At 49.9% G+C, this 16,224-nt stretch overlaps 1 protein-coding gene across 9 annotated transcripts in view; it reads left to right on the top strand.

Annotated features, from left to right (window-relative positions):
* Positions 1-16,224, top strand: part of COBL (cordon-bleu WH2 repeat protein) — a 275,514-nt gene that overhangs the window by 87,249 nt on the left and 172,041 nt on the right. For 7 of the 9 annotated variants that reach the window (XM_045052139.1, XM_023250180.2, XM_045052146.1 and 4 more), the window contains exon 2: positions 15,013-15,213. In XM_045052139.1, the coding sequence (XP_044908074.1) occupies positions 15,013-15,213 (201 nt within the window). Of the gene's footprint in view, positions 1-5,551; positions 6,048-6,144; positions 6,386-15,012; positions 15,214-16,224 lie in introns of those variants that run through there. The other 2 variants (XM_045052141.1, XM_045052142.1) reach the window with 2 other exon arrangements.

The raw sequence follows: 16,224 nt of genomic DNA, 5'->3' as shown, positions 1-16,224 counted from the left end.
TGAACCCCTGACTCCAGTCTGACTGCCCGTCTCAGAATTGATAGCATTGTGTTGTCACAGTGCTATTGACGTATTCCCTACGCTGTCCTTTCCATCCCTGTGACTTATTTCCTTTGTAACTGGAGGTCTGTTCCGCTTAATGCCCTCCACCTGTTTTGCCCATCCCCCCCCATCCTCCTCCCCTCTGGCAAACCACCAGTCTGTTCTCTGTATGTGATCAGTCTGTGTCTGTTTTCCTTTGTTCATTTCTTTTGCTTTTTAAGATTGCACGTATAGATGAAATCATGTGAAATCTGTCTTTGACTTGTTGCCCTTAGCCTCATACCTTCTAAATCCGTCCATGTTGTTGCAGATGGCAAAATCTTACCCTTTTTTATGGCTGAGTAATATTCCAGTGTGTGTGTGTGTGTGTGTGTGTGTGTGTGTGTGTGTTTATAACCTCTTCTTTATCCATGTTTCTGCCGGTGGATACTTGGGTTGCTTCCATAACTCAGCTATTATAAAAAATGTTGCAATAAACAGAGGAGTACATATGTCTTTTTGAATTAGTGTTTTCCTTTCCTTTGGGTAAATACTCAGCAGTGGAATTATTAGACTGCATGGTAGTTCTATTTTTAATCTTGGGAGGACCCTCCACACTGTTTCCCAGAGCGGCTGCACCAGTCTGCATTCCCACCAACAGTGCACGAGGGTTCTTTTTTCTCCACATCCTCGCCAGCACCTGTTGTTTCTTGTGTTGTGGATTTTAGCCATTCTGACAGGTGTGAGGTGATAGCTCATTGTGGTTTTGATTGGTATTTCCCTGCTGTTGAGTGATGTTGAACATCTTTTCATGTGTCCGTTGGCCCTCTGTGTGTGTCTTCTTTGGAAAAGAGTGTGTTCGGGTCCTCTGCCTAATTTTTAATGGGATTGTTTGTTTTATTGGCAATGGGTTGCATAAATTCTGTATGTATTTTGGCTACGGACTGCTTTTTGGGTATATCATTTGCAGATATCTCCTCCAATTCTGCAGATCGCCTCTTGTTTTGTTGGTGGCTTCCTTTGCTGTACAAAAGCTTTTGATTTTGATGTGGCCCCAATAGTTTATTTTTGCTTTTCTTTGCATTGCCTGAGGAGACCTATCCAGAAAAATATTCCTAAGGCTGATGTCCAAGAAGATTGCTGCTTGTGTTTTCTTTTAGCAATTTTATGGTTTCAGGTCTCGCATTTAGATCTTTGATCCATTTTGAGTTCCTTTTTGTATAAGGTGTAGGAAAGTGGTCCAGTGACTCCCCCCAAACAATGATTATGACCTCTTTTACTAAATTACATGAATTGCAGCTTTCTTATATACCTATAAACATGAAGCTAGGCTCCTTTTGCAACTATAAAATGAAACGGATTTCACAAATTACATAAAACAAAGCACAAAAGTCACAAAAAGGTGTTATTTGTTACAGAAGGCGGTAGTCGCTAATGTTTATCATGAACTTGAGTCCAGCCAGTCTCTGTGCTCATAAGCATTGTTACACTGGATCATCCTAACGGTCTTATGAGGTTGTTCCTGTTTCCCAGATAGGGAAACTGAGGCACAGGGCTCCGTCAGTTGCTGGGATCACACAGATAGCGAGCACCAGAGCCAGGCTTCCATCCGAGGCTGCCGGCCACATGGCCATGTGACCCTCGCTCTGAATCACAACCCTCCACTCCCTTTCTGTGGTGGTGAAACTCGACTGAGGCCGCCAGCATTCAATTTGCATGTGAGGAGTGGTATCTTTGTAGCTCACTTTCTTACTGTGCACATTAGTCTCTTGACTTTGAGATGATGACCGTCATTTACATCCACACCATCTGGAATGTATTTTCTGCTTTTTAACGCACATAACAAGATCCCATTAATTTGATGGATCTGTTTGATAATGAAGGCAAACACGATACTGAAAAGTAGTTAAGTGAAATATTCCCCATTGCCTGTTTAACACCATGCATGGCTAATTTAGCATTTATTTATTTTTGAGAGACAGAGAGAGAGACAGCACCAACAGGGGAGGGGGAGAGAGAGAGGGAGACACAGAATCCGAAGCAGGCTCCAGGCTCCCCGCTGTCAGCACAGAGCCCGACACGGGGCTCGAACCCACGAACTGTGAGATCATGACCTTAGCTGAAGTCGGACGCTCAACCAGCTGAGCCACCCAGATACCCCTGTGCATGGCTAATTTAAAAGGGCAGGACCTTCTTGTCACGTTCTCAGGCAACAGAGAACAAGTGTGGCCAGTTCTGAAGCAATGCAGGGCCTTGGGTGTGAACTGTCTGGGGTCCCTTGACATCCCTTCATGGCACAGGGTATATCACTCCATCTCTGTTGCGGAGTGGTCCCAAACCCACCCAACACTGGTACGGAACAGTGTGGCTGTGAGCAAGTGCAAATGACCCCATGTGGCCTGTCCCTGATTTAAATAAAAATATTGAAATGATTGCACATGTTAAAAAAAAATCTTTTACCTTTTAGGCTGCCAACTAATCCATTTGTACATATTTAGGTATTGGTAAACTCTGGTTTAAAGAAAAATGTGTTCCGGGCACCTGGGTGGCTCAGTCGGTTAAGCGTCCTATTCTTGGTGTTGGCTCAGGTCGCGATCTCATGGTTCGTGAGTTCCAGCCCTGCATCGGGCTCTGCACTGACAGTGGGGAGCCTGCTTGGGATTCTCTCTCTCTGCCCCTGTCCCACTCGTTCTCCCTCCCTCTCTCTCAAAATAAACAACTTTAGAAAAAGATATATAAAAAATGTGTTTCAGAGAGGGTTTTTTCACAGAATTCTATAATTAAAATTATATAATTTTAATATAAATTAAATTAATAAAAATAAATAAAATTTAATATAAATTTAAACTTATAAAAATTTATTTTTATAAATGACAGAATATTTTTATAAATAATATATAAATATTTGTATGTATAGATTTATATTTTTATAAATATATAAATAAAAATGTATTTTATGTGAAATAAATTTAATATAAACATAAATAAAAATAAATTTAATATAAATTAAAAATTCTATAATTGGGGCACCTGGGTGGCACAGTCGGTTAAGCGTCCGACTTCAGCCAGGTCACGATCTCGCGGTCCGTGAGTTCGAGCCCCGCGTCGGGCTCTGGGCTGATGGCTCAGAGCTTGGAGCCTGTTTCCAATTCTGTGTCTCCCTCTCTCTCTGCCCCTCGCCCGTTCATGCTCTCTCTCTGTCCCAAAAATAAATTAACGTTGAAAAAAAAATTAAAAAAAAAATTCTATAATTCTTTTTGAAACTGGTTTTAAAAAAATAAACAGGCCCACTCACATTTTAACTTCATGGCATTTCCACGCCACTGAGGCACATCTTTTTGCTATAAATGAACTTAGCCCTGTACTAAGTCTGTTTTAGATTGCCCCGTGGGTCAGCTACCCTCTTCAGGCACAGGAGAGACTGTTGAGACAGGGGACCCGTTCTGAGCACCTGCTCCTTCCTTACCAGGTCCTGAGCCAGTCGTGTGACACCTGTTACCTTGTTCAGTCCTCAAGGAAACCCAAGCTCACAAAGCCCGTGACTCGTTCAGGCCTCGCGGCCAGAGAGCCTGGCGTGTTTGCGGGTCCCCCCCTGTTCCCACACCTCGTGAGTGTTTAGCACCTTCCATGGGCACATCCATGCGTGTGCAGCTACCACTTCCCAGCCTACTGTGTGCACAAGTGAGCAGGTCTGAACCCAGCACCGTCAGAGTCATGAAGTTCAGTGGTTTCTGCTTGAACACGGGGCAGAGCACTCTGGAGACGCTTAACTGGGTCTGTCTCATCCTAACAGCATACTGACCGGAGTCCCAGCCGAGTGGGTGGGGAGGCTACGGGGAAAGCACAGGTCCCCATCCTGCCCACTCCCACGCATCCTCTCCGTTTGGAGCCCGCGTCCTGGTCTCTGCCAGCCTGGCCCACCCAGACCTCCGGGCAAAATGGAAATGCAGTGTCGACCCCAAGAATCCACTTGAGGCTGCCTGGTGGGCACGGGCTATGGCTGCCCGAGTGCCTCTCTTCCTGGGCCGGCACCTGCCTGGACACCTCACCTTCTGGAGGGTTCCATCAGGAGGGCTGGCACTCTCGGCCAGGCTGCTGTCTCTCTAGCTTCTGACACCAAACCCGTGATGTCTTCGCCCCGTCAGAGCACACGCTGTTCTAGAACACACTCTCGTTTCCTTTCCTCTAGTCCTGCTCACGTAGAGCTTTCTGCCCGATCCTTTGTTGTTGCTTCTGCAACCGTGCGTCTCTCCTTTGGGTCTCAAGGCACTCAGCTGCCTTGAGTTGCCCTGGCTCGTGAACGTGCCTTCCAGAGCTGTTAGTATGAGCATGTGCATGTGTGTGTGCGTGCACGCGCATGCTCCCTGAGAGCAGGCACTGTTTGTTCAGTGCAGTTCCTAGGAAGTGAACAAGGCCTTCCGTGGTCCAGTCCACGCTTAGGTCCCTGCCCTCCTTCACGGCACCCTTCCTATAATTTTTATGACATCCCAAGTCCTTCCCTGCACATCCCCAGTCCTTCCCCACCCCCGTGCCGTCTGAATGACCGTCCTTGCTGGGAACAGACTCGTGCCCACCCCGTCCTTGCCACCTCTGCCCGACTTTTCATATCACAGCTCACAAGTCACTTCCTGGACTCAGCCTACGTGGAGTGGCACTGCCTGTGTTCGTTCTCTCTGTATTTACCGGTGCTATCGCCTGTTTAATATCGGTCTGCTCTTGGAGACCATGAGCTTGTGGAGGGCCATGTAGAACTGTTACCAGGCTTGCTGGTTCTAGGACCGGAGCAGACTGACCTGTTTGCTTGGGAGATGATGGTCTTAGAGACACATGGCTCCTGCTTGCGGGACAGTTCCATAAGCCTGCAGAATAATGTTCCGTGGCATCGCTATTAAACTCCTCTGTTATTTGTGATCCCCTTTCTTTCTTTTTTAAGTTTATTTTATTTGTGTTGAGAGAGAGAGTGCAAAAGCTGGGGAGAGGCAGAGAGAAGGAAAGAGAGAATCCCAGGAGGCTCCATGCCACCAGCCCAGAGCCCGACGCGTGACTCGAACTCACGAACCGTGAGATCATGACCTGAGCCGAAACCAAGAGTCAGACGCTCCGCTGGCTGCACCACCCACATGCCCCAGATCCTCTTTCTTCGATGCTTCCTCCAAACCACTACGGTCCCCAGGAATCAGCCAGAGTGTGACAGATGTGGAGTCAGATTCGGGAGGTCTGGGGCGAGGCCGGGACGGATGGGTCACGGCCTGGGACTCTCCCGCAGGCTCCACCCGCCTGCAGACTTCTCCCTCCAGTGGGGAAGAGGTGAGGCCTTGTCCAGCCACTGGCAGGGGGGACCGGGGTGACACTGGCAGCCAGGTGACCCTGAGAACCAAGGCAGCTGGGTTCTAACGTTCAGAATCTTTTACGAGGAGGCAAACTTCCTGCTTTGGAAGAATCCTGGGCAGAGAATGGCACCCCCCTTTGGCCCATGGCGCAAACAGACCCATTTAGCCTGCGGGAGGCCAGTAACGGTGTGCCGGACTCGTCTCTGAAATTCCCTTTAGGCAGATACCGTTCAGCCTGCTTCCCACCTGGGCCCCCGGCCTGGTCACGGGCACAAGTCGCACAGGCGTGCCAGGGTGAGCCGGCATCGGCATGACCACCGGCCTCAGTGTCCACTGGTCTGAGACACTGGGAAAGTGCTTGAGGCCTAGAAGAAACAGCCGGCAGAGGTGCCCTTTGGACTCTGCTCCGGGGAATCGCAGTGGGGAGCGGTGGGGGTTTTCCCCTTTCAGTCCGCAGGCCCTGCCCGGCCGGGGCTCCTCCAGGCTGGCTGCGCGCCTGTGCGGTTAGGGTTTAACTCAGCTGCCTGGACTCCTGCCCTGGAATTTGCACTCGCTGGGCCCCGGCTGTGCCAGACGGGCAGCCCGCGGCGTCCTGCAGGGCCTGACTTTCAGGGAGCAGATCTCCTCGTTCTGGGATGGGCGTGTGCTAAAACCGAGGGGCGTTCCGATCGATGATCTTCGTTGGAAATGCCAGAGGTGTTTTTAGATGTGTTATTTCGTTTTATGGTTTCTGCTGGGGCGCACCCAGCCTTTCACCTGGAGGGAGGGGAGGGAGGGGGGGCTGTTTGTTCAGTGACTCATTCCCTGAGGTTCGTGGGAGCCGCCCCATCTCCCCGTGGCTGTGGCGGCTTCCTTGTGCCAGCCGGGTCACCTGCCCTCCTAACTGCCCACGTGCCCCCTGGTGCTGGGTGGCCCAGACTGCATGGCACCTGCACGGACCTTCCAGAAAGGAGCAACGGCTTTTGAGGGCGAGTGAAGATGATCGGGTCCGTGCGAACGGCAGCGGCCCTTCCCAGCTAGATGGTGCCATGATGGTGGGTCAGGTGGAGACAGTGCACACTTTTGGGGGAGTTTGTGGGGGGGGGGGTCTGTCCACCTGGGCGGCTTCTGCTGTCAGACTGGCATACACTTACGTCCTCGAAAAGACCAGCCCAGCCCCAGGTATCGTGGGTGCTCCCTGGGTGGAGGAGGGTTCAAGGAGAGGCAACAGAGACCTTGTCACCGGCCATTCGTGCACAGTGAAGCCTAATCCAACAGCCTGCCCTCCCTCTAGCCCTGCTTTTCAAGGGATCCCTTTCCTGGGGGGAGGGAGTCCAACCCTACCCACCCCCTCTGCTCTAAGCAGCCCCCAGCCTCCCTCCTCCCTCATCAGGTTCGGCATCTGCCTTCTCGTCCTGCCAGCGTGCTGGCCAAAGAAACCCCATCAGTGTTGGGGAGCTACAGGTGGGAGCTGAAGGGTCCCCAGGAAGGAGCCCGATGAGGGGCGCACGAGAGCCCCAACAGGAAGACTGACTGACGCGTCGGAACTGATAAAATTACCAGACCGAACAGCGAATCTCCTTAGGATGAAATCACTGTGGTTGCATTGTGATAAAACACACACACCGTGAAATGACTACACCAACCGCTTTTAAGGGTGTGGTGGGTGGCGTTTAAGCACCGTCACATCATGGCGCAGCCAGTCTCCCGAACTGCTCTTCTTACAAAACTGAGACTCTGCTCACCGGAAGCTCCCCATCCAGCCCCCAGCCCCTGGCATCCTGCCTTCTGTTGTCTGTCTCTCTGAGCCTGACCCACCGTAGGAACCTCAAGTTTGGGCAACTCCCGCTGTATTTGTGTTCCTGTCACCGGCTTTATTCACTCAGTTATCCACGTTGTAGTGTGCTTCAGAATTTGTTTCCTTCTTAAGGCTGGATCATATTCCAGAATGTGTGTTTACCACTTTTTATTAATTCATCCGGTCATGGGCGCTTCGATTGCTTCCCCCTTTGGGGGACTGTGAATAATGCTGCTGGGAACCTGGGTGTGTCTTTTCAAGTCTCTGCTTTTTTGGGTACATGCAGGTATCCGTTGTTTTACTGTGCTTTACTCTGTCGGGCTTCACAGATACCACATCCTTTATAAATCTTAGGTTCGTGGCGACCCGGAAACAAGAGAGTCTATTGGTGCCATTTTTCCAACAGCCTTTGCTGACTTCAGGTCTCCGTGTCACATTGTGGTAATTCTCGCAATATTTCAGATTTTCTCGTTACAGTAGAACTTTGGGTTGCTAGTCACTTGTCCTGCGAGTGTTCCACAAGATCAGTAAACGTTTCTGATAAATTTTAACTTCATAAACGAGCCATGTCTTACAGTACGAGTCGAACGTGATGCCAAGCGTCACATGATCACAACTGAGCCAATGGTTCTTGAAATTTGCTTTTACAAGTGCTTTGGATAACGAGCATGTTTCCAGAACGACTTATGCTTGCAAACCAAGGTTTTAGTGTATATTTGTTAGGTTGACCTGGGATCAGTAACATCAGGTCGATGTCCCTCTTGTCATTGTTCTGGGGTGTAACAAACCACACCCAGATGAGAAAAGATGGTGAACTTAATGGATGAATGTCATGTGTGTTCGTCAGCTCCACAGCCCACCATTCCGGCCTTTCTCCCTCTCCTCAGACCTCCCTATTCCCTAAGACACAACAATGTTGAAATGAGGCCAGTTGTTAACCCTACAATGGCTTCTGCATGCTGAAGCAACAGGAAGAGCCACATGCCTCTCAGTTTTCATCAAAAGCTAAAATGATTAGGCTGAGTGAAGAAGGAGTGTCAAAGTCTGAGACAGGTGAAAAACTAGCCCTCTTGAACAAACAGCCAAGTTGTGAATGCAAAAGAACAATGCTTGAAGGAAATGAAAAGTGCTACTCCAGTGAACCACACGAATGACAAGATAGCATAACAGCCTTATTGCTGATCTGGAGGAACTTTTGAAGGTCTGGATAGAAGATCAAACCAGCCTCAACACTCCCTTAAGCCAAAGCCCAATCAGAGCGAGGCCCTAACTCTCTTCAGTTCTCTGAAGGCTGAGAGGCAAGGAAGCTGCAGAAGAGAAGTCTGAAGCTAACAGAGGTTGGTTCATGAGGTGTAAGGAAAGTAGAGTCTGTAACATGGAAGTACAAGGGGAGGCACAGCAGCCTGTCATCCAGAAGGTCTGGTGAAGATCATTAATGAAGGGGACTCCACTAGACGGATTGTCAGTGTAGATGAAACAGCCTTCTATTGGAAGTAGATGCCATCCAGGACTTCACAGCTAGAGATAAGTCAGTGCCTGCCTTCAAAGGACAGCCTGACCCTCTGGAAAGGGGCTATCACAGCTGGTAACTTGAAGTTGAAGCCAATACTCCTTGATCGTTCTGAAAATCCTATGGCCCTTAAGAACTCTGCTAAATGTACTCTGCCTGTGCTCCTTAGATGGAACAAGAAAGCCCAGATGGTGGCACTTGTGTTTATAACACGGTTTGCTGGATATTTTAACCCCGCTATTGAGACCTACTGCCAAAAAAAAAAAAGATGCCTTTCAAAATATTACTGCTTATGGATAATACATCTGGTCACCCACAAGCTCTGATGAAGATGGAAATGAGATCAGTCTTGTTTTCATGCCTGCTAACACAACATCCATGTTACCTACCATGGATCAAGCAGCAAGTTCAGATTTTTAAGTCTTCTTACTTAAGAACTATATTTCATAAGGCTATAGCTGCCACAGATAGTGATTCCTCTGATGCATCTGGGCAAAGCCAACTAATAACCTTCTGGAGAAGATTCACTATTCTAGGTGCCATTAGGAACATGTGTGATTCATGGAAAGAGGCCAGAATATCAACATGAACAGGAGTGTGGAAGAAGGTGATTCCAACCCCCTGGATGACTTTGAGGGGTTCCAGACTTCAGGGGAGGAAGCCAGTGCAGATGTGGCAGAAACAGTAAGAGAACTGGAACCAGAAGAGGAGCCCGAAGATGGGACTGAATTGTTGCATCTCATGCTACAACATGAGAACATAGAAGAGCAAAGAAAGCGGTTCCTTGAGATGGAATCCACTGCTGGTGAAGATGCTGTGAAGACTGTCAGAATGACAACAAAGGATTTAGAACATTCCAGAAACATAGCTGATAGAACAGCGGCAGCGTTTGAGACAATGGATGTCAATTTGGAAAGAAGTTACCCTGTGGGTAAAATGCTATCAAATAGCATCACATGCTACAGACGAATTATTCGTGAAAACAAGAGTCAATTGATGTAGCCAGGTTCATTGTCTTATGTTAAAAAATGGTCACAGCCACCCCACCCTTTAGCAGCCACCACTCCACCCTCATCAGTGAGCAGCCGTCAATGTCAAGGCAGGACCCTCCACCAGCAAAAAAGATGATGCCTGAAAGCTCAGATGGTGGTTAGCATTTTTTAGCGATAACGTATTTTTAAAGCAAGGCATGCACTTTTAGGCAGAATGCTGTTTGCACACATAGAGACCACAGTGTAGTGTAAACATAACTTTTATATGTACTGGGAAGCCAGGCAGTTCACTTGACCGGCTTTATTGTGATGTTTGCTCTGTTGCGGTGCTCTGGAACCAAACCCACACCAAGTTATTCCCGGACCCAGAGAGGAATTATGGAGGTTCTGTTTTTAACTTTTTGAGGACTTCCATACTGTTTTCCAAAGTGGCTGCACCAGGTTGCATTCCCACTAACAGTGCACGAGGGTTCCTCTTTGTCCACATTTTTGCTGATGTTGACTATTTTCTTTCCTTTTTTTTGGATAGTGGCCATCCTAGGATAGGATAGCATAGGATAGGATAGGATAGGATAGGATAGGATAGGATAGGATAGAATAGGATAGGATAGGATAGGATAGAATAGAATAGAATAGAATAGAATAGAATAGAATAGAATAGAATAGAATAGAATAGAATAGAATAGAATAGAATAGACTAGGATAGGATCTGGGGCACCTGGTTGGCTCAGTCAGTTAAGGGTCCAACTCTTGATTTCAGCTTAGGTCATAATCTCATGGTTCGTGGGTTTGAGTCCCACATTGGGCTCTGCAGTCCTGCTTGGAATTCTCTCTTGCTCTCTCTCTGCCCCTCCCCTGCTCGCTCTCTCTCTCTCTCTCTCTCAAAATAAATGAATAAACGTAAAAAAATAATAATACAATACAATAGTGGCAGTTTGGGGTTCGTATTTTCCCATGATTTAGTATACTAGACCTGGATGTGTCCTACGGCCCAGCCACCAGTGTCCCTCCCGGTGTCCCCAACAGAACTGAGGTCCAGAGAGAAGAGATCCAGGCGCAGTGGCTCAGATCCTGATGGACACACAAGATGACGTCTGAGATTGAGACCCACTGGCCAGCAGAGACTATGAGGAGGCCAGGGTCAGGCCGAGTCGTGACCACAGTGCCTCTGCACCCCCCGCCCCCGCCACCCTCCCCACTGCAGGTGCTCAGGAACCCACTGGAGGGCTTCTTGGAGGCCGGGACTGCGGCTGTTTGTGGTTCTGAGCAAGGACCGCCGTAGCTTTCGGAGAATGGGTGTCCTCAGTCTACGTGGGGGCTCCTCTCCCCTGCCTGCACTTGCCTCCACTTGGAAATGTCACTGTCATCTCAGACCCAGGTCATAGAAAGCCATCTGGTCATCGCCTCCCAGAGCTTGTTCTCCGATAACCTGCTTTGAGCCCTTGTACGAGAGTCAGAGGCCGGGAACCACAGACACCGTGGAGTCCCCCTCCTCTCGAGGGCCCCTCCCCTCCGTCTTCCTCCTGCGGTCGCTCTGTCCATGCACCCTCCCCACGAGGTACCTCACCCCTCATTCAGTATGTCCCCAGAACTGAGATGTTTCTGCTTGCTGGTCTGGCCGTCTCCATGGGGACTCCCCCCCACGCGGCTCCCCGCAGCTGTTCCCATACTTGTTCTTGAAGATCATCAAGGATCTCCACCGGCTACGGATTAGTTAGCTCCTTGGCTCACTTCCCAACCAGACCCTATTTCCTGCAGCCGCTGGGCCTCTCTCTGGACAAAACAGATTCCCTCCCCTTTCTCAGTGACCTTGACAGAGATAATCCCCAACTGTTTGCGGGACGCTGGTATTTGGAACCACCTGAACACTCTTCCCCAACGAGCAAATCTCCGTTCCCATAGACGACGAGGATCCAATGAGATAAAGCGGGTTTAGGAAAACACAGCACTCTGGTGGCCTGTCGGGCAGTGTACTCAACCCGGGATGCTGTTTTCATGTCTCCTCCTATGATGTGCGTTACAGGTTTGTTTTTCTTCCCCTCTGCCTACCAGGGACATTTCCCCTCCCTTCCTCCCCTTCTCTCCCGTCTCCAAATTCTGGCCTTTCTCTGGACCAGCCGCCCAAGCTTTCTCCTTAGGTGGACGCCCAGTATTACAGTCTTGACAGATTTCCTCAATATCATCCCCGCCTCAAGATCTTCCAAGTGTGCTCTGTCCCTTGTAGGCTGAAACTCTAATATAGTTTTCACCCTTGTCAACATCGTCATCATCAATATCATCAATAAGTGTGTGTGAATACCTAAAGATACGAGGACCCTGCTGAGACTCTAAACAGCCTCAGTAAAGCATCTGCAGTCTTCTAGAGACATGAAATGATGAGGCAGCAAGATTGCTACCTGGGCAGATGAATGTCAATGAGGACGGCTGTATGTGTACAGAGCCTAAGGCTGGCATCGAGCGGCTTTCTCGGCCTGAGGTCCGTGCGCTCACGGACACACACAGCTTCTGAAGTGGGCCGTGACTCCATCTACCCATCAGGCATCGTGTCTGGTGTGGAAATTGCTCGTGTGCGCCCCTCAAAATGCGCAGGTATTATTCTGTGAAATCAAAACACGAAGTCACAACTTTATCGGCACATAGCGTCATGATCTGTCAGTTGCCTTCGTCAAGTGATACGGAAATTGCAACCAGAGCCACGTGCCATTTTGATGTTAAGGAGCCTCTGTTCGAAAGAAACGTTGCCGTCTGGAGCGCCTGGGTGACTCTCAGTGGGTTAATGAGCGCCTGATTCTTGGTTTCCACTCGGGTCATGATCTCACAGTTCCTGGGTTCAAGCCCCACGTCAGGCTCCGTGCTGATGGTGCAGAGCCTGTTTGGGGTTCTCTCTCTCCCCATCCCTCTTTCTCTCTCTCTCTCTCTCTGCCCCTGCTTGCTCTCTGTCTCTCTCAAAATAAATAAACTTACTTAAAAAAAATGTCATCCATTAACATAACCCCGGCTCTTAGGTAATTCAGATTTGATTGGCCCGTGGTGAGGACTTGGGCCCTTGGAAAACTTCCCAAGTGCTTCTTCAGCATAGCCAGGAGGAGTCCCCTGGTCTCAGCCTGTGTCCTTAAGCCCAGAGCACACAGAGGCGTCTCAGATGCGGTTTTTCGCTGTGTCTTCAAGAGATCAAAGCATACGGGACAGGGTGTATGGTGAGGCACAGACAGGGGGCACGCTGTGGGTTTTCCAGGGGCAGGGAACATGAGACCCGTTGCCAGCCAAGTGGGGGAAGGGGAAGGGAGATTCGGGATCGAGGGTCCGGGGAGAGCCCTGCCTTCCCGGCGGCACCGGTAGCTGCGGCCCTGCAGGGGACAGGTATGTGATGGCCTGGAGTCTGGCATTGAGTCCCAGGGCCCAAATGGAAGCACACTGACGGTGTTTGCTGTGAAACAGTTCAGGGCCTTTTCGGATCTATTATTATTTTCTCAGAAAGAGCCACAGACATCCATCCATAGTGTGAAATGTTCCAGGTTTTTCACTGTTGGCTGAGGTCCGTGTGTGTGCCCAGGCAGACGCGTGCACACATGTAACACCGAGCTGGACAAAAAGCATCCCGGGGTGTCCTTGCAGCCTGCGGGGTTGCAGCTCTTGCACGGGGGTGTGATCGGGGTGCAGAGAAAGGGGTGAGAAAATGCACGCCTCGCAGTGGGTGCTGGGTTCCCGGCAGGTGGAGGGAACCCCAGGAGGCAGCAAGATGGCCTGATAGAGGCTAGGTGGTCGGGGACGTGGCCTTTATACCGAGGTCAGTGATGAGAGCTGGGGCGGCTACTTGTGGAGATTTTTTTTTGTTAATTCTTTTTTAATGGCTCTTTATTTTTGAGAGAGACAGACATAGAGCGTGAGCAGGGGAGGGGCAGAGAGAGAGGGAGACACAGAATTGGAAACACGCTCTAGGCTCCGAGCTGCCAGCACAGAGGCTCGAACCCACAAACCATGAGATCATGACCTGGGCCAAGATCAAGAAGTGGATGCTTAACCCACAGAGCCCCCCAGGTGCCCCAGATGTAAGGTTTTTAACGAGAAAAAAAGGAAATAAATTCGTGTCTACGTTTCACAATAGAGGGTAAGCCTTGAATGTCACTCCTAATCCTTGTGTTAACCAGTGACATGAATGGCAGTAGTTTGTGGCCTTTTCTGAATCCCAGTTGCTATTTTCTCCCCAATTTTAAGCGGCCTCTTTTGTTTTGCAAGCAATACACAAAATTAGGAAATGCATAGCAGTGAAAAGAGCCAAACCCCATGCTACCCGTCACCCATTCTTCGGTGCCTCTTTCTGGACTGCTTATGACCCATTGCTACAATGGGTAACTCTTAAAAATGGGATTTTCCATAACTGATAATAATTGTTCTTTAAAAAAATCCTTATCAAGCACTGTGGCATATCAAATTATATACTTTTAAAGTGTATTTAACTAGTACCAGCACAGGGGCTCCTGGGTGGCTCAGTCACTTAAGTGAAGTCTTTGACTTTGGCTCAGGTCATGATCTCATAGGTCGTGGGTCTGAGCCCATGTCCAGCCCTGCACTGACAGAGCAGAGCCTGCTTAAAATTCTCCCTCTCCCCCTCTCTCTGTTCCTCCCCTGCGCACATACTGTCTCTGTCTCTCTCTCTCAAAAGTAAATAAAGATTAAAAAAAAATAATAAAAAATAAAAAAGGTTGTTCTGAAGGAGACTTTAGACCTGTTACCTTTCGGTGGATTGGCAGGACTTGGGGTGGGGGGGATAAGGTGGGCAGGAGTGGCCCCTGGGGTCGGGATGTCTGCTTTCCATCCCTATTCTGACACCCCGATAACCAGGGGCCTTCAGGGGAGCTACAGATCTCTTGGACCCCCAGTTTTCTCAGCTGCCAAATATCCTGAAGACTGAACGAGGTGACCTGCCCAAGGCTGTCATTAGCGTGGGTCCTGATGCTGGGAAGACGATTACAAAAATACTTCTGTAAAGTGAGGTTCTTATGTATAAATAAATGTCTACACAAGCAGGCTTCTCTGAGGACCGAGAAAAACTTGTAAGAATGATTTGTCGGGTGGGGCATCCAGGGGGCTCATCAGGTTAAGTGTCCGACTCTCGAGTTCGGCTCAGGTCGTGATCTCACGGTTGGTGAGTTCGAGCACTGACAGCTCAGAGTTCGCTTGGGACTCTCTCCCTCCCTCTCTCTGCCCGCCTTCTCACTCGCACTCTCTATGTCAGAATAAATAAAGACACGTTTAGGGAAAATAAAGCAAAAAAAAAAAAGAATGATTTGTCAGGAGGAAGCATCCTCACGGGTGATTGTATGGACTCCGAAGTCGGGAGCTGCCCCCTCACCCCCTCTTTCTGTGCCGCCCCCGCTTCAGGAGGAAGACGAAGGGTCGCGCCCCTCCTCCGCCTGGGAAGCCGGCCACCCCGAACGCGCACGGTGGACAGACGCTTCGCCGAGACGTGTCGCCCGGCCCTCCACAGAGCCTGCTGCACATGGAGAGCCTGGAGAACAGCTCGGTGGCCGTCACCGTGGTTCTGCCCAGCGGGCTGGAGAAGAAGAGCGTGGTCAGCGGCAGGTAAGGGCCCTGGCGCCTCGGGGCGGGGGGGCGGGGGTCACTGCCATCCAGCCTCGGGTCCAAGGAGAACCGAAGAGTGGATCCTGAGAGACTGTGCTCGCTCCCTTGTGGGGCAGGATCTGGGGCCCCCGGGGTACAAATCTGGGCCTGGGTGACAGTGTGGAATGACCGCATGCCCCCCCCCCAGCCCCCGTCCTCCTTCGAGAGCAAAGGCTGCGCAGCTCAGTCCTGGGAGAGGGTAAGCTTGGGGGAGGGGGCCCAGCAGCACCGGAGTCCGCATCCTGGGCGCTGAGGTTATACAGGCTGAGAGGCCCTCCGAGTGACCACTGACGGTCTGGCCCCCGGAAGTATAAATACGCGGATCAGATTTCCAAACACAACTTCCAGAGCAACTTTAGACTGATGGCTAAAACCCAACCCATGGATCTTAAGTTTTAAAAAAATTTTAACGTTTATTCACCCTGGAGAGACAAAGAGAGACAGAACATGAGTGGGGGAGGGGCAGACACAGAACCGGAAGCAGGCTCCAGGCCCGGAGCTGTCAGCACAGAGCCCGACTCGGGTCTCAAACTCACAAACCGCGAGATCACGACCTGAGCCGAAGTCTGACGCTTAACCCACTGAGCCACCCAGGCGCCCCATGGATTTTAAATTTAAGGTGAACAGTTTTCAGCCCCGAGATGCCCACCTGAATCCTTTGTGAGATCTGATCCGCCCAGGAATGTGCCTGAGGTCAGGGTTACGTGCGCTTCTTCCCACGTCAGCCACAGAAGGCAAAAGGGAGACATTGGCAAAGCTTCCTGCAATCATAGGATTAAGAATTTCAATACTGATAGAATTTCTGATTTTTTTCCGAAATATATCATTACATTGATCAATTTTGTGCTACTATCTTTTTAAATGTTTATTTATTTCTGAGACAGAGCGTGAGCGGGGTGGGGCAGAGAGAGAGGGAGACACAGAATCCGAAGCAGGCCCCAGGCTCCGAGCTGTCAGCACAGAGCCCGACGT

Source organism: Felis catus, chromosome A2 (genome assembly GCF_018350175.1).
Source record: "Felis catus isolate Fca126 chromosome A2, F.catus_Fca126_mat1.0, whole genome shotgun sequence".
NCBI lineage: Eukaryota > Metazoa > Chordata > Mammalia > Carnivora > Felidae > Felis > Felis catus.
The sequence above is the reverse complement of the archived record's forward strand: the minus strand, read 5'-3'. Positions and strand labels throughout refer to the sequence as shown.